An 18,811-nucleotide genomic window follows, 5' to 3' on the forward strand; every position below is an offset into this window, starting at 1 on the left:
AGCATACAATACATATCCAAAGCATAAAAGGAATAAAAATGATAACCCACACTTCTACCAGCAAATAAGCTACACCATATCTTTTGGTAATGAGATGACCAATATGGCAAACACTGTATTCATCTTTAACGTGCATGTAACTTCTTCAGTTAGACTTCAGATATTAACTGAAAGACGTACTGTGTGATAAACCATGTGGACAGCTTACCTTCCAAAGCAACCATGGCACTTGCCCTCTCTTTCGACATAGTTCCACAGACCAATTGATTTTCCATTCAAGAAGGCCTCTCCCATGCAGCCTTTGAAATGAGTAACCTTCACAGCAGGAGATTTCTACAGTAAACAAGCAAACACAAGCCACATATAGTTGGCAAAGAGGAATATGCTCTCTAAGTGCATAGAATTTATCCCAGGGGGTTCAAATCTAACAGATCCAAATCTGGGAACAGCCTCCAGAAAAATGGTCAGTTTGTAATCACTGATTTCTTACCAGTTATGAAGTAGAATTCTAGGATTTGAGAGATCATCTCAGTTCCCAAGATAACTAGAGAGAAGCCTCTTTGACAGGTGAGGAAACAGAGACCCAGAGAATACAGTCAGTGGTGAGGACCTGCTGAAACTGAGATGCCTACTGCCACTTTGGATCACTGAACCAAGTCCAAAGTATTCACTTTGATTAGGTGAAAAGATCACTAACATAATAAAATAAGTGTGATGGGCCCTTTCAGTAAGCATAATTGGTATTAGTCTATCACTAGAGATAGCATAGAGATAAAGGAACTTTGTAGAAATTAATACAGAATATTGAATTTCTTGTTTCATCTCTGGAAAAGAAACCTAGAGAGCAAAATGAACCATTGGCCTCTTCTCCATTTATACTATTGATGAACTGTGAATGCTGATCCTACAAAAGCAGCCCAATACTACAGATGAGCATATGATGCAAAATGGTGAAAGTAGAAAAATCTTTGTCTGCCTAGGTTATACTCAATGCTTAAGTATATTGATTTTACATATGGGTAAAACCAGCCAGTCAGTTCTTCTCAGATGAACCTGCAGAATGTCACCTTGATTTGTCCTCCAAGTCCGCCAATGAACATTAGTGTTGAGTTATTTATATCCAGAACATTAGCTGTTCCAGGGGATTTAATTGTTCTTGGTGGTGGCTTTTGCGTTGAACTTATTTCCTTCACACTCAATGAACCAGTGTTTCCAAACCTAAGAGTCACAAAGAGTTCCAAAGGAACTTCAGAATTTCAGGTCAGTACACAAATGTCCCCATATGTTTCATGCACAGCCTCCACCTGCTCTTCCCCCATCCACTAAAGTCCCCTAACTGGTCCTCCTGCTCCCAATCTCTCTCACTTCACCCTCAGTTTATGCCCCCAAATCTAAGAGTAGAGTAGTTATGAAACAGAAATTTCATTGTTACTCCCTGCTTTAAACAGTTACAGATAACGAGTTACTCTATATTTGAAAATACTCTATTGCCTTCAATATTACTCCATTTTTGTAGATAATGATAAAAAAGAATTCCAACAACATGCTACCATCACTAAATTATATTGTTACTGAAAAGCCAAAAGGAATATATGTAAAGTGGTTTCAAGTGGTTATCTTTGGAAAAGAGCTGTAAAGAAAGAATTTTGCTTTGTGTCTAAATTTATAAGGAAATATAGCTCCCACTTGAATCCTCCGTATTCCCTGTTCTCTTCTACCTGTACAACTCTGTGAGTCACATGGAATTTCTACCACGCATGTTTTATTCTTCTTTACTGGGAATAAATGTTTTAAGACTGCCTCGGTCTCAGACTTTCTAAAGGTAAAATTCTAAAGGTAATCTAAACTTTTAATTTTTTTTCTTCTTTTGAGTGTTTATTTCGGTAACAGTTTATTTCTTCTGTGACAATAAGCACAAATCCTTCTTTCTACAGTTAATCTAAACAAAATATTCTTTGATTATAATCTAACTTTTCAGAAGTTTTAAAGCCTAGTATCGGATGTAACATGCACATAATGGTTTGCTAGATACAGTTTAAAAAGGAGAGATGTTCTGAGAGAGCTTTCTCTACTACCTGGTAATATGGATAGTGTGCCATTTGTCATCATTGATGGGGAAGTCTGGAAATTCCAACCGAGCTGACCCAGAGCCCATGTCCCAGAGGAAGGCCACTTGCCCTCGCCGCATCTCCACTGCAAGGAAGTCAGACTGCGGTGCAAAACAGGAGTACATGTGAGTTTACACACTGCAGTGTTTGCACGAATGACAAACACTTTCAAGAATGAATTATGGTGTTGAATCTTACCAAAAAAGATAAGACAAAATGCTATCTTTGTCTTTCAATGGTTCCCTCCCTGGAATTGGAGCATGATTCAGACCAATGGGGACAGTGGCCACTACTGGACATCAGTGCCTATCTGCCCTCGCCTGGCAGGGCCCTCCACAATGCTTACAAGAAGCACCCCAGGAAAAATCACTGGCAGTAACCAGCAAGGCCACAGAGCACAAGAGAAAGCACCATCCTTGACTGTTTGCCTACCCTCAGAAGGCAATAAATGGAAGTGAAATAGGCAATGAGATCATAAAACAGGCTATGAAATTCCACATTGGGGACTGACAGGCACTTTACATCTTATCCCCTAAGAAAACAGTTGAGATAAAAAAAAGTGCTTGTGAATAATTTCTGCCCTAACACACGCATAGGGTCTGACCCATTCTCCTTGGCAAGGCCCAAGCATCAATGTTCTCCCATCAGGAATTTCCTCCTGGAAACCACTGGAATCTTGTAGGCAGGAGGAGCCAGGGTGAAGCTTTTTCAATCAGAGAAGTGTCAATTCAGAAAATGTATTCATTCAGAAAAGACTCAGTGTTGCTTTCCATGGGTCCGTAACTTACACTGGAGCTGCTTCCGAGGTAGAAAAGAAGGTTGTCGGGTTCAGGTGTCTTAACATTTAGTATTAAGTTATTGTAGTTGGTAGAAGAAATCGGAGGCTGGTATGCCCGGATGCAATCTCTATCTGCAGACACAGCAACTTTAATCTGCAGGAGGAGAAAGTGTCTCTATCATTTACTAACACAGGCAGCTGTCCAGTCACTCGAAAGTGCTATTCCCTAGCAAATTTTCACTGTGAGGCAGGCTTGCTCCCTTGATGATACATGGTGCTTCATGTTCCATAGTGTGAGAAATCAAGGGTAATGACAATGATTTTATTTGGTAGTGTGTTTAAATATGGGAAACTCAGTCCGAGCTTTGAATAAAGAATATTTTATATAGGGAATTATCTTACCTGAAATTTAACCTTAGGGACAAGGACCTTTCACACATACAGGGTATTTGAGGATCATCTGGTGATTAAATGTAGGGATGATGTATTTATTCACTCAACACATATTTATAGACCAATTGGTGCACTTATGACATATTTTTTTGAGTAGTAATTATTTGCATACCTATCATATATTAACCTTAAAGAGTCTAAGTTTGTATTATCCATAGCATTTGGAAGTGTTCCATGGGCTTACATCTATTTGGTGACTGTAACTAAAACAGATGGAAGCCAGAGCTTATGGAAACCTAAATCTTTTCCAATGTTAAACACTTCATTGCTGAGTGGTGGGTGGGAGGGTGGGGATGGGAAGCCCAGAACTCCTCTTTTTTGTCATAAAGAGCTCCAGATGATGACTAGAGGTCACATCCATCCTCTCTAAGACCCTAGTAGCATGACAAATACACATCCCCTCCTAAGTCTATTTCCCTGAAACTCCTGTCCAGCTCATGAGCCATGGATGACTATAACATGTACCCAAGTGTGAACTTTTCCAGGTGCCAATATTTTCTGCATTTAGTAACATGGATTTGTGTAGCATTTGTTTATATACACCGTGTCTCAGGCTCCTTGAGGATAAGGCCCATATTGCACAAACATTCTAAAGAGTTACTTGTATTACTAAAGCCAAGTTGGTAAAATGAAGAAATAAAGCCATGTGCAACCACTGAAGCTGAGAGTGAAGTTAACACTTAGGCTTAACACATTCTATACTACCAAGGCTAATAGCTATAAATCCAGGCTACAATTACAAATCTCTATAGAGACACAAAGGTCCCTTTGCTAACAACCTTTTGAAACGTGTTGAATAAAAGCAGAACTCACAGAAAATTAGGCTACTTAGTAGCTTTAAATATACTAAGACCAAGGTATTAAGAATTTGGGATTCTTGAGACCTGGGTCTACACAGATCTTAGGGACCTAGTGTGACTGAGAGGTCTGTCTATAGGAATTCTGTGGGACTTTGTGTCACCAAGATTCCTGGCTATAGGAGTGCTGGGTATTATGGAGAGTCAAAGGTCCCTGAACTCACAGAAGCTGCTTGTTTCCGGGCCTGGCTGATCAGCAGTTTAATTTCTGATAGATTCCTGTTCAGATTCTCTTCTAAAATCTTCAAAGGCTTCAACCGATCAAATAAAACATTGGCTTGTGTTTCCATGTCTTTAACTTTTCTTCCAGCTAATAGAGCTAATATACACAAAGGGTGGCAAGAAAGTGGGGGGAGAGGGAAACAAGATAAATTAATTATTTATTATTAATGTACTGGATTAAAAAATATCCTAATAATTCTTGAAATTCTGGTGTATATATATATATATATACATATATATGAAGAATGCAGTGATAACATACATTAAGGCTCTTGTCTTTTTATGAACATCAATCCAGATGTTAGCATGATTTAATTTTAATTTTGCTTTGGTTTATTTATTTATCTGCTCCATGAGTGAAAGAAACAGAGAGAGAGAGAGAGAGCGAGAGAGAGAGAGACAGCCAGCATCCCTGACAAGGTCCTGATGCTGCAATCTACTCCCAGCCCCAGGCTGCCCCAGATCATGGGGACATACATGCCCCGTGTATTCAGGGAGGTCTCCAGATGTGAACTGGGAACCTTCTCATTGGGTCAGCCTCACAGAGTATTATGTTTTACTACTGCACCACCCTCTGGCTCCCATTACAATTTTACTTTTCAAAAATGTTACTAGTGAACGAGGGACTATCATGTACTTAGCAAGCTTTAACTCTGCATGATGCAGACTTCCATAACTGGAGGAAAACCACTGACATACTGGTCATTGTAGAGTCCTGGAGAAGTTTATTTGTCTCTAGCAATGTGGCATTGACTCTGGACAGGCCAGTTGATGTATTCAACAGCTTCTGGCTCAATCCCATGACGGCCTTCAGTGTGCTCACTGCATTCTGATTTGCAGAAGTGGCCAGCTCTTTGGTTTGGAGTCCTATGTCGCTCACACCTAAAATAAATGCACTCTGATGACTACACATAGAGAAAAGTCTATAGCTACAACGAAAGTAATTTTACACAGAAACATGTTACTGTAATTTTATTGATTTTTGAATACAAAATAGAGCTTCTTACTTTTAATAGTTATATTAAGCTGCATTTCATATGGCAAAATAAAATAATTTTGCTAACAGTTTGCTGGAATATAATTTTAATACATGGGGGTGCTTTGAAAAGTTCATGAAAAATGTATAAGAAAACTATGCACAGATTTCAGAATTTTTGCACTAAAATAAATTCCTATTTCAGTTTCATTTTTCCATGACCTTTTTGAAATTCCCTCATATTGAGATTAGAAGTGTGATGCCTAATTGCAATGTGCTTAGTGTCTCATATTAATAAACCAAACTTTCTTATTTGGGCTTTTTTCTATCATTCCCTTCTCAACTTTATTAAACATATTCTCTAAATCATTCTCTGTCTGGATTAGAAGGTTTTGGAATTTCAGTCTGTATCAAAAATCGTGGGACCAGCAGATGACATAATGGTTACATTGCTGGCATTCCATGTAGTTGACTGTGGCTTGACTTCCAGACCCAGAAAGCTTAAAACTCATGCCGGACGTGTGTGTGTATATCACCAAAATCCCGAGAGGAGAACAGAGAGGAAGGGATTGTGGTGTGGTCATTCCCCCTGGGGAGTGATTTCTCACTTTCTGCCTCTCTGACTGTCTCTCCAGCAAGTGTACATGGCCTATAGCAAACATTTCTCTTAAAAAAAAAAAAAGGAATCACAGTGTCCTGGGCTGGAGAAGTTGTATTTATCCACAACCAGAAGTAATAGCAGAATAAAGAGTAAATAACCACTAACAGGTAAACTGGAATTCAGTTATTTTTTAGGTGAATATTGTTTTAAACACACTCTTATTTATTATATTTAGTGGGACAAACATGAATACAAAATAAGCTGGATAAAGGGTATACAGGTATTCTATTTATTCTTCTTGCAACTTTCCTGTAAATTTGAATTTATTTCCAAATTAAAAGTTATTAGGTCTTTAGTCAAGATATATCATACTGTCCCCCCCTCCCCCGTTTTTTGTTTTGTTTTGTTTTGTTTTGTTTTTATATAAGTTTTCACTGTAGGGCATGTGTGTTCACCAGAAAGACAGAGACAGAAAGTGAGGTATCACCCCCCAGGAGGATGGTCATGCACAATGCCTTCTCCTCCATTCTCCTCTGCGGATCTTGGGCACGCAGGCACATGCACCCGGCATGCGTTTAAGCCACCAGATCCGGGACTCAAACTGCGATCAACTACATGGGAGTCCAGCAACACAGCCATTACGCCAACTATTGGTCCCAATATTGTCCCTTTTTTTAAAAAACAAAACAAACAAACAAAAAAACCCAGAAATGTCTAAATAAAAAAATGCTCCACTGATTCAGGTAAAAAGTAACTCAAGGCACACAAAGCCCAGCTTCTGTTGGAAGATTTCCTGCTAACAAGGGAACTATGCACAGAGAAGTGAAGGTGAATTTGCATATTTTGTAAGACTTTAACAAAAAATGCTTATAAAGAACTACAGAGAAGTTTGAGCTAATGTAAATAAATGCACTGTGGCACAATTCATTTGTATTCCACTTTTAAAAAATTATCCTGTTCAAAGTTTTAATGAATACTTCATTTCCAAACCATCAATATGAAAGTGATCGATGGGTCTATTTTACAATGCCTTATTGCTTCATGAAGGAAGATTACCAAGCCAGAATTCCTTAATTTGCCACATTTATAATGAAACTGGTATTTTTCCTTAAGTCAGGCAAAGAACATTCTAGCTTCCTTACTTGCTAGCCTCTTTGAATGGTCCTTCTTTCATCAAAGCAATGTGTCAAGCCTATTTTAAACATAAGCAATTAAGATGGTAGCATGAAGTCTTCAAGACTAGTTTTTAAGAGTGTCATTCTAGTATTTTAATGCACATACTTTTGAAATTATTAAAAAAAAAACAGTGATCTTCCAAATCATATTCTTTAGCAAATAAAAATTTTATCCATCTTGGTCTCATTTTCAAGATAGGGCTCTTAATCAGACTGAAGGCAGGACTTCCTCATTCTCTTGTGTAATGTTTTTACAATGAGAAGACATTAAATCAAGAAATTTCTTTCCACTTACCTTCAGGAATTGCTCTAAGGATCAAGAGTGAGTCGTTGGTCTGCCTAATAATTTTATCAGCATTCTCTTGAAATCTGTTTGCTGCTCTTTTCACATCACTCAGTTTCAAAGTGATCCCTGTTTAAAGGGAGGAAAGTGTTTCCTTTTAGGTTAGTCTTCTAAAATGTTACCTAGGAGACAGCTTTCTTATCACTCCTGACCATCTACTGAATAGATTGCTTTCCACAGATGCCCCCGATATTCAAAGATTTTTTTTTTTTTTTTGGGGTAAGACTTGGGATCAGTCTAGAAATTAAGAGTCTGTTTTAGCTTGTTTACTTTGCCCTTCTCACTAATATTTCCTCTTAAATTTCATGTCAATTTTATTAAAGCTGAAGGTTGAAGAACTATTTAAATCACTGTCTTTTAAATAATTATTTATTTAATTTTATTTTGACCAGACAGAGGTAGAGAGAGAGAGAGAGAGAGAGAGAGAAAGGGAGAGTGAGAAAGTAAGTTGCCAGGCCTGAGACCGGCACCATGCTAGGCCAGCACCCTTAACCACCACGTCACCTGCCGGCTTCTAAATCACTGTCTTGATCAGGTTCATTAACTTCCTTATCCACACTGGAATCTTGGCTATCTTTCTCTTCTAGGTTAAAACTAGGTTAAAATTCCAAACATGGGATCATGTCTGGGAATCTTTCTCACAGTCTCCCACCTACTTCCATGGCCAAACTTCTACCCCTTTCTGTTCCACGCTCTCTCTGCAAGTTTTACTTTATTTGATTTCTTGAGAGATACAGCTCCCCCACAGGGTCCATGATCCACCTCTAGCCTTAGCCAGTCCCAATCACAGGCATGCATGTATGTACAGGGAAGCTTTGAGCCATAAACCCTGGATTTTTCATGTGGTGCCAGCCTTGTGTTATTGCTGCTCCACCACCTGGTCCCTTCAGTCCCTTCTGACCACCCAAATAGGACTCAACTCAACCTCCTTCAAATTTGATCATAGCTGTTTGACCAAAGCTTTTACTTTGAAATGTTCTTTCTCTTCTTTCTAATTTTAAAATTTCTGTTCATAATACATCATTACATTTAGATTTTGAACACATGGTTAATGAAATTTTAATTGCCAACATGCTCATGATTTTATGGTCTATAAAATACTTTTAGTTGTGTAAACTGAAATCGTAGTCCCTGAACATTGGTGCTAGTTTGTGTTTAATGCTTTATGATCAATCATTATGCATTTTCTATACTGCGAGATGATAACATAAATTCTAAATTGTGCCATCCACACAAAAACAAAAAATTTGACACATATACCCATGCCTTTGATTCAGACAACAATAGAAGGATCCAGTTCTAGACTTGGAAGTGGTCTGAAAAGGGTGTGAGATTTGGGTATGGTCCACTGACTGGAGGACAGCCTTGATGGTTTTCATATATTAGAATATGCTAAGGTAAAAAGCACACTATATGCTATGAAAAATTATATTATCTGTGCTGTTTCTCTTCCTCAACAGATCCCTGCTGTCATTTTGTGTTATACTTATTGAACAACTTTTACATATTCCAAGCGATTACTTCTTGAAAACTCTTTGGATACACTAAACTGCATAGGTATTTCTTTCTTAAAAAATTGATGTCAATTATGACTTAATTCAAAAATTGTTTAACAAGAACCTACTGTGAGTCTAACATGATACTAGCACTGTGAGAAAGGTAAGAGTAGTACCAAACATAATATATGTCATCAAGGAATTCTGACATAATGAGAGATAATAATGAGCACATGCAATCAAAGATAACCCAGCAAACAACATGGAGAACAGGAAAGTGTCATGCTAGAGCAATGGGTGGAGGATTTGGTGTTAAGGAAAACTTAAAGACAGACATAAGTGCATATTAAAGTATGAAGCAAAATCATATTTAAAATTATATGATGGTAATTGGCAATTAGATAGTAATGTGAGGAAGAAATGTTAAGCTTCAAACTGATCTAGGAAAGAACATTCTTAGAGAATGGCTCATATTCACTGTGTTTATCAACACAGTCTAAGCTACACACTGACCTTGGCGCTTTCTGCTGAGGTTGTTGGCTTCCTTTAGGGATTTGTAACTCTGCTGCAGAGCCGCTTTCCCATTAGAAACAAGGGCTCCTGAGAACTAGAAAACAGAACAACTTGAACATGGTTACAGGAGGACAACGCAGAATCCTACCTGAGATAGAGAAAGCAGCTCTATCAGAATGGCCTTTAGTCAGTTCAAAATAAGAACGCCTCCTGGAGAATAGGTAGGAACCATTTACTGGGTTGTCAGAAAAGTCATGATGCATATTTGCATAGAAAAAAAATGTCATGAGTTTTCTGACAATCCAATAACATTTCTGATAAGAAAAAACACAAAGACTTTTTTTTTTTTCTTTTTAGTGAATAAAGAAGAAAATCAGCCATTAAAATTTCTTTTCTCCAAAAATAAAGAAAAATATCTGAAGTAGACGTCAAGGGGCACAGTCATTATCACAAGGAACTGTGAGATTTTCCTCACCACCATGATACTATTAATTGTGCCTAGTCTTTATTTAAAAAGTTTATTTCCTTAAGAAATTTAAACACATATTACATGAAATCAGAAATAATAAGCAGATCCCACCAGAAAGTAATATTAATGTTAAGAATAAGCATAAATTTGAGCCACTGAGTCTTTGTCCCAAGAATCTTCTGGAACAATCTCCCACAGTGCCCAGAAGCAGAAGCTATGCACCTGAATCCCATAGGCATTTCTCACCAAGCTCACCTTAGTCACCATCTGGTGAGCATCTTTAGCCAGTGTCTCAGATTCTTCGATCAGGTTCTGAATGTTGGAATGGACATGGGCTGCACTGGTGGCATTCAGGGACACATGTTTGCCGCTTTCAAGGCCACTATCAAATCAGCATATTTAGAGATGTTATGACAAACTAAAGCAAACTTGCAGATTCGCTCTTGAAAATTATTAGCACCTGGTAGTCTTGAAAGCCTCCTAGTTATTTTCCCCTTAGAAAAGTATCATTGAGGCCAGCGGGTTGGGGAGAGGGGTGGTTAAAGCACTGGACTCCCGCGTAGCAGACTGTGGTTCAAGTCCCAGACCTGGTGGTTTGAAAATAACACTGAGCATTTATGTATGCATGCCCAAAATTCCAGGGGGAATATGGAGGAGAAGGGATTCTGGTGTGGCCATTTCCCCTGAGGGGTGATTTCTCACTTTCCTGCTAGCTGTCTCTCTCTCTTTCTCCTCACCAGTGAGTGCACGGGCCCTAAGACAAAAACCTTAAAAAAATAAAAATTAAAACGTAAGTATCCTCAACAAGAAATTACAGTATACAGATTACCCTCTAACTCTGACAGTAATCTCTGAGAAGCAGTAGCCACACTCACACTGTCACTCAGAATTGGTGTTTAATCACCATCAAAAGAAGAGACTACTGAGATTTCCTTCGGACAACCATTCATCAATTTCCTCCAGCTGCCCTCAACATCCGCTGATCTCTCCTGGAGAACCCTGCATATGACTGGGGTGCCACTGCATTGCTTGCCATGGTTATAATCTCTCTGGCATCCACTTACTAATTTTCAAAAAGCTGTCCTAAGCATACCTAAGAATGCTGAACCTTATCCCTCAAATGGTCTACATCGATTTGATGAAATTCACTAGAGATTACAGTGGAGGATCAGATAATATTTCTATCAGCCGAACTTCATTCTAACAAGTGGGCAAATCACTTAAGAACTTGCCAACTGGTAATGGTACAATTTCATCTAGCTCTACGTTCGAAATGAAATCAGATAATTGATACATCTTTGCCTGCTGAGTAACTCACTTCATTTTCTTTCCAAGGTTATTGAGTCAGGCAATTCCCAGACCAGATATCAATAGTTTTTACTTGTTATGACTTGATTGGCAAAACTTAATGATTTATAAATAAAAGATACCAATGTTGTTTAACTCTGTGTATCATACAGAATTGTTTTTACCACTCTCAGACTCAGGAATAAAGACTTTGTTCTAGCAATATATGGAGCAAGAATATCTTTTTTTCTTTTAGGAAGTAATGAAAGATGATGAAAAGAGAGAAGCTGGTTATCTAATTCCATTTTGTGTTACGATTCATATGGCACAGGTGGGTGGCAGTAGTCAAGTTAGTGCATAATTTATGCAATAGTCTAGCTTATATCATTTTAATTGCTTTTGTTGTGTGAACTAATCTTTTATGGCAGCATGTCTCAAGTGGAAAGATACTTATTTTTCCCCTTTCATGGAATACAAAAAAACACAAATATTCATAGTATATTCAGGCTTTTTCCATCCATAATTTATAGAGAAATGTAAAGAAATATGTTTACCAGTTAACTCACAGTACTGTGTAAATTACTGATAAGAAAGACCTAAGACATTAGTTCCCACATTTGCCACTCATTAGGATTTCTGGGGTTGTTTTATAAAAAATAATTACAAAGCTCAGGCCACATCTCAGACAAATTAAATTCCAGTCTTTATAGAGTGGGGAACCAGGGAATAAAGACATCAATAATTTCGGAAGCTCTCCCAGGTTATTCGAACATGCATGCAAGTTTGGAACCACTAGTAGAGTTCTGCTTCTAGTTTAATGGCACTTTTAACAAATTAAGAGCATATTGTTAGGATGTCCAGAAATAAAAGTTAAATAATTGTATGGCAATGAATGGTAGATCTTCAGATGATAGAAAATAGATGCGGTGAAAGATATCTTTCAGGGGTTGGAAAAGATAGTCTCAACCCTTCTATAAGTAAAGTGCGTGCACTGAATAAGTAAAGTAATTCTCAACTCTTTTATAAGTAAAGAATGTATATCACATTCTCTACCCACATCATAAACTCAAAAAGTCAAGCTGTGTAAAGAAGTTAACCTTATTCTTTCCCACATAGCCCCCAAAAGGCACTAAACACTCAGTAGGTGCTTACCAAAGGCTTTATGACAAGATAACACACCTTTCCATTTGTTTTCATTCCCTTTTCTTGGGAGATATTTTTGCTATAGGGCACATGTGTTCACCAGAGAGACAGAGAGAGAAAGAGAGACAGAAAGCGAGAAATCATCTTTCACAAGTAGAAGGCCATGCCTCAATCCCTTCTCCTCCATTCTCTTGGGATTTGGGGCACACATACCCTTCTGGGTCCAGGACTCAAACCGTGCTCAGCCTGTCGGAGTCCAGTGACATAACCATTATGCCATCTGCTAGTCCCTGTTTTCATTCCTGTTCAATTCAGACTGCATTCGTTCACCATTCATTTATGGCAAAGGGAAACTACTTTAGCAGACATGCAAGGAAATCTGATTTGTCATGTAAATAAAACGGGAGTCTTCATCTTTACACAGAGTAAGAAGAGGAATTCAACACTTCAATCAAAATATCCATTCTTATTTTCTCTGATCAATGAATCACAACCTGAAGGGTGTTGTCTTACCTGTCCAGCACACGTGCTAATCTTTGGAGCTCAGCTGCATGATCCTCGGCTCTGTAGACAAGGTCAACTGCATTCCTTTTGGACATCTGCATGACCAGATCATCTACATGGTGCCTAATTTTGGCAGTCCATAAAAGTAGCTCATCCCACTGATGCTCCAACTGCTACATGGAAAAATGAATGTTATACATATATGCACATCTATTTAATAATGTATATGAGTACATGTAGATGAGATGTATGAAAACTCTTTTTTTTATAAGTTCATTTATTTCTTCCATGAGAGAGAGACAGAAAGACTGACACAGAGAAGAGACAGGCACCCTCAACAAGGTCTTCACATCATAACCCAGTCCCAGTCTCAGCCAGCCCTGGTCACAAGCATGAGCTCGTGCATCTGGTATGCACAGAGAGGTCTTGGGATGCAAACCTAGGATCTTTCCCATGCAGGTGCTTTACTGGTTGTATTACTGCTGCCCTACCTAGTCCCCAAGAATTATATTTTATTAAAAGCTTTAGAAAAGATCCTTCCTAGGTGTGCTAAATAGTAACTTACTGTTAGAGCATTTGGGGCAGCATTTTCAAGTGCAATGGCAGCATCTATCAATCTTCTTCCATTGGCGATCAGTTTCAAGGTCAAGTTTTGTTCTTCTTGGACATGCAGCTTTTTATCCTATAGCAAAAATCACCTTTTAGAAAAGCAAGTCACCTTCTAAACTCTGGTGCCTAAAACTATATGCTAAAGTTAATCCTCAGCGCTTCCTTTTAGGAAGCTCAAAATGATACTGTTCACATTAGAGTTTGGTTACTGGTTGAAATGGAGAAGGTGACAGCTAACTTAGACTCACATTGAATTCTCTCAGGCTAGAGTTGACAATGGGCAGCAGGCGATTGATTTCCTGTATCTTCGTCTCTGCTTCTCTCACAAGATCTTCTGCTGCCCGAAGTTCTCTGCTGTGCTTTGAAAGGAGGACATCTGTTGCTTCTTTTAATTTCTCTAATCTTTCCTGTGGCTTCTGGTAATTTTTCTGAATTTGTGACAATAGGTCTTCAGCAGCCCTGATAAGTATAAATGGTTCACAGAGTAAGTTCTCATAACTCTGAAATGATAGTGAAAGGATTTATTGCATAAGCAATACACATACTTTTTTAAGAATGGAAACAATTTTTGTAAGATAGCTACAGGTATGGTAGGTTTATTTATTTATTTTTTTTTTAAAGAGATTTTTGCTATAGGGTACATGCGCTCACCAGAGGGACAGAGAGAACGTGAGAAACCACTCCCAGGGGGATGGCTATGCTGCAATCACTTCTCCTGCATTCTCCTCTTGGGATTTGGGCATGCTCACACATGTACCCAGTGTGAGTTTCAAGTTACTGAATCCAAGACTCGAACTGTGGTTGACTATGTGGGAGTCCAGCATCTCAACCACTATGCCAGCTGCTGGCTATGGTACGGCAGATTTATACTTAATCCCCAACAAATTATTCAGAAACTTCCTAATACCTTTTAGTAATGAAATGAAAAGAAAACATCTCAGTGAATCTGGATTCAGAAAACTAGGATGGTACTTTCACATCTTTCTTTATAATGTGAGATGGAATTGAAAGAATGCAATAATTTGCATGATTATATTTATATATTCATGCCCTTCTCCCCTATTCTCCTTTCGGGATTTGGGGCACACATGCATATACTCCCAGTGTGATTTTCAAGCCGCCAGATCTGGGGTTTAAATTGTCAGCCATGTGGGAATCTAGTTCCTTAACCACTATGCCACCTATTAGCCCCAGAAATAGTTTTTATTAATCTCATTAATTTCTTTCTTATATGAATAAGAGACAGAGACAAAGTAAGAGAAAAAAGAGAGACAGATACCCCCATTTGGTTCCCCACACTGAGATCCACCCAGCCCCAAATCATAGCCACACATGTGCCTAACATATTTAGTGAGGTCTCTGGATGTGAGTCAGAGGAATAGATTTTATAAAACCTTTCTAAATCAAATTTTCAAAAAGATATCATTTGTACCATCATAAATACAAGTTTTAGAAAATCAAATGATTTTTTTCTATTTCTTTATAAATAGACTATCAATTTACTTATTTAAATAAATGTGAATTTAAAGTTGCATAGAAAATGTCACACTTCAGGGGCCAGCAGATAGTGTGGTTGTTAAGGGCACTGGACTCTCATACGTCCGACTACAGTTCAAGTCCTGGACCTGGCGGCTTGCTTTCTCACTTTCCCTCTCTCTCTCGTTCCCTCACTCTGTCCTCCTCAGGTCAAAGTTTTTAAAAAAAATAAGTAAGTAAATAAATACAGTTAAATAAAATAATTCTTAAAAAAAGATAATTTTACACTTCAAATCCTTTAAGTGATTGAATATATCCCATTAACTCTGTGCCTCATTTGTTAAGAGAACTTTAAAAACTTCCATGAAAATGCCTTGTAAAACACCCTAGGCTTTCACAGATATCTAAGACATAATAACAAACAACAACAACAACAAAAAAAAAACCCTTTTCAAAGATATATATACTTGAACTCTGACATCATCTAATATGCTAAATTTTTAACATACTTATGGATTTTAATTATAATAAAGATGCTATGTTATTAAATAGGCAAGAAGAGCTAAAACAGAGTACTTGAAAAACATGCAAGTAAATCTAACATATTTCTAATGTCTGATCATGAAGTTATTTCTCTTTATCGTTAAATATAATACCTCTCTAGAGAGGTATTTTAAGTCTAGAGGTTCTCATCTATGAAATGACTTTACTATCCAAACTATAATCCCATGAAATTGTATAGTCTTCAATGATTTGAAGAAAACTAACAAAATTTTTAGCATTCTTTATTAGCTTTTTCATGCAAAGTTGATTTAATGAATAGAATAAACTCCACAACAGGATGCCCCATGAACTGTTAAGCAAATTCCATAAGAAAAGGTTCTATGGAGAAAGAAGTTTAGCTGTATCCCCTCCTCCCCTTCAGAGAATCCCAAAGCATGACAGCATACTGAACATTTGGAAAAGACCTGCAGGAAAAAATTTGTCTCTCCTTAGCATTTCCCAAACTAATGTGGTCATAAAACACATTTCTTTAACAAAATACTTTTTAATAGCTCTGGGCACACCAGCCTGGCAAACAGTTGGAAAACCCAACTACAAATGATAACCCGCAGCACACAGCAAAGTTAACACAGCAGGCTGGAGTCCTTATCCTTACAGAGGTCTTCCAGCATGGCTAGAAGTGTTCCTACTGTTCCCTAACTAAGAAGTGGCTTATTAAAGCCACTGTGTGTATCAAATAATGCAGTTTATGCTGGACACCTGCTTTCCTTGTAGGAATCTGGAATTTTGGAATGTGGTAGGCAGAGGGTGCTGCTGTTACCAGCTCCCAGTAACAATCTTGGATGTGGAATCTCTAATGGGCTCCCAGGAGCAGAAATACTCATGGTACTGCAATGTCTTTATTGTGGAAAGAGTGTGGCCCCTCATGGGGAGTAGCCTACATGGATTCCCCAGACTCTGCTATGTCCTCTTCCCTGATCCAGCTAAGCACCCTTAATACACCTCCATATTCAACCTTGGCTGTAAGCACAAGTACAAGGGAATTTCAAAAGTTCTTGGAAAAACATTAGTATGAGTCTATTTTGGTGCACACAATTTTTGAAATCCAGGTATAGTTTTTCCAGAATACACATTTTCTGTGAACTTTTGGAATATCTCTTCTATGTCCCAGATCCCGAGAGTCCTCACGAAACTGCCAATGTGGTGGTGGTGTTGGGATTACTGACAACATGAAAAACAACTGGTTTGTGTGCGAATCTTATGACCTATAAGATCATCCTACTTGAGCACAAACTACAAATTTGCTAAGAATTATAATTACAGAGATGATAATTCATCAAATAATCCACATAATTTAGATAGCATAAATACAGGGTCTATCTATAGAAAATTAGAAAGTGGAGACCTGAGAATCCATTTTGAACTCAATTTTGTAAAACTAAAAGGTCTCTTTAGTGATAATTTCACTACAAATTAGAGAGAGAGCAGTGACCCTATTAATGACTTTCTTCCAAACAGGTAAATAGCACTGCAGAGGCAGAGAAAAGGGCCGTAGAGGCCCCTGATGCTAGGAACTGGGGATACAAAGGAGAATGATGGAGCCATTCTGCCAGCTATAAGCTCCTAGAACAACTAGAGAAAGCCCAGTCTCTGAATATGTGTTTGAGAGGAAGGAACACTGCAAGATTATTTATTCTCCCTATCCTGTGCCCTTAAGTGCCCCCAAGCACAATGCCTCTATCTGAAGCTCAATCCATAACGTTGAAAGAATGAGTGAATTGATGGTGGAGGGGAACAGTCCCATAGGATGCTGCCAAGGTCTCCAGGGTAGGTCTGAGAATCTCCCTCCTAAACAAGCTCCCCCTCAACCCAGATGTGTGGCCAGGGGAGGATAGACAAATGAGGAGGACTAACCATGTATGGGGACAGGAAGTTCAGGAGGAGCCAGAGAATACAAGAGCCCAGGCTAAGTTGGGTCAGAGGAGTGGGGATGGTGAGTTGAAGCAGGCTGGGATCAAGTGTAGGAGGTTTTACGTGTTCTCTGGGAGGTGCAGGGAGCCAAGCAAGGTTGAAAGATGAGTCAAACTTGGGGTGACTGTCTCAAGAACAGATGGGTCCTGGGAATTCGTGCCTGGAAGTGCCTGAGAAGAGCACAGTTGAGGCCTCAGTTTGCAGACATGGGCTGCAGTGCTTATGTCATAAACATGGCTTTCCCCTGAAACTCCCTGTGGCCTTTCAAACTCTGTGCCAACTTCGGTTGAGTTCCTTTCCCCCGGTGTTCCTTCCACCATGCCCCCATACCTATGCTAGATGCCAACCACATTTCCCTGTTCCTGGAAGGTTCTCTGTGTCTCTGACCTTCTGAATTCCACCAACTCATCTTGTATGAACTGGGTCTCAAATAGTACTTCCTTCTTTTCTGGTTGGTAAATAAAAAGGGTTAGAGTCAGTGAGATTCAGGTTTCGTATTGTCTTGGAGGTTTAACACTGGGTAAACTACTGGGTTCTTTGGACCTCAGTTTCCCTAACTGCATTCTCCCCTATCACAAACAAAGGGTGGCTGTGATGATGAAATATGAAATGTGGAATGCCAGCCTCTTCCTGGCACAGAGAAGATGCTCCATAGATCACGGCTCTTTCTCCATCTCCTGGGACTACACCCTTCTCTGGTCTCCCTGTGGTGTTTATTAGTAATTCATAGTTCTCACCAAGTCCTTTCCAAGTCCTATTCTGGTAATACCATCACTAGTTCTGGGGCTGGATGGTGGTGCAGCATAAAACATGATGTTCTGAGAAGCTGACCCATATGGGGAGGTTCCCGGTTTGCAGGTGGAGACCTCCGAGCACACTGGACATGTGTGTGCCATCTTGTGGGGCTGGCTGAAGCTAGGATTAGATGGTATATTAAGACTCTGTTGGGGGTACCTGTCTCTCTTGCTTGCTCATAAAATAAATAAATAAAAGAAGTTAGTCCTCTTTCTAAACTCTACCCAACTGTAAGCTCCTCCTTTAGTTTTTCATCTAACAACTCAATGACCATGTCAAAAATGCTCAATGACAAAAAAAGATGTTAATCCAACTCTCTGTTGTTTTAAACACATCTTTTAGAAAATAATTTAGAGATCCATGTCAGAATCCTCAAATTATTTCACTGTATGATTCCATTTCTTCATATCTAACTTGATAAGATACTAATCTGATATGCAGAAAAAAGAAATACCTACAGTATAAATACATAAATTTTAAATATTAACATTTATAGAAATATGTAAATAAATTTTTAAAAATTTACATAAG

At 38.5% G+C, this 18,811-nt stretch overlaps 1 protein-coding gene across 1 annotated transcript in view; it reads right to left on the reverse strand.

Annotated features, from left to right (window-relative positions):
• The window catches only part of LAMA1 (laminin subunit alpha 1), a 142,001-nt gene that overhangs the window by 26,109 nt on the left and 97,081 nt on the right, over positions 1-18,811 (reverse strand). Inside the window, exons 37-48 of the mRNA XM_006164146.3 lie at positions 13,783-13,993; positions 13,491-13,607; positions 12,935-13,098; positions 10,247-10,373; positions 9,523-9,616; positions 7,466-7,582; positions 5,118-5,300; positions 4,361-4,515; positions 2,897-3,040; positions 2,076-2,209; positions 1,068-1,218; positions 209-333 (exon numbers count right to left, since the gene is read on the reverse strand). Coding sequence (XP_006164208.1) covers positions 209-333; positions 1,068-1,218; positions 2,076-2,209; positions 2,897-3,040; positions 4,361-4,515; positions 5,118-5,300; positions 7,466-7,582; positions 9,523-9,616; positions 10,247-10,373; positions 12,935-13,098; positions 13,491-13,607; positions 13,783-13,993 — 1,722 coding nt within the window. The remainder of the gene's footprint in view (positions 1-208; positions 334-1,067; positions 1,219-2,075; positions 2,210-2,896; positions 3,041-4,360; positions 4,516-5,117; positions 5,301-7,465; positions 7,583-9,522; positions 9,617-10,246; positions 10,374-12,934; positions 13,099-13,490; positions 13,608-13,782; positions 13,994-18,811) is intronic.

Source organism: Tupaia chinensis, unplaced genomic scaffold (genome assembly GCF_000334495.1).
Source record: "Tupaia chinensis unplaced genomic scaffold, TupChi_1.0 Scaffold143584_1, whole genome shotgun sequence".
Lineage (NCBI taxonomy): Eukaryota > Metazoa > Chordata > Mammalia > Scandentia > Tupaiidae > Tupaia > Tupaia belangeri.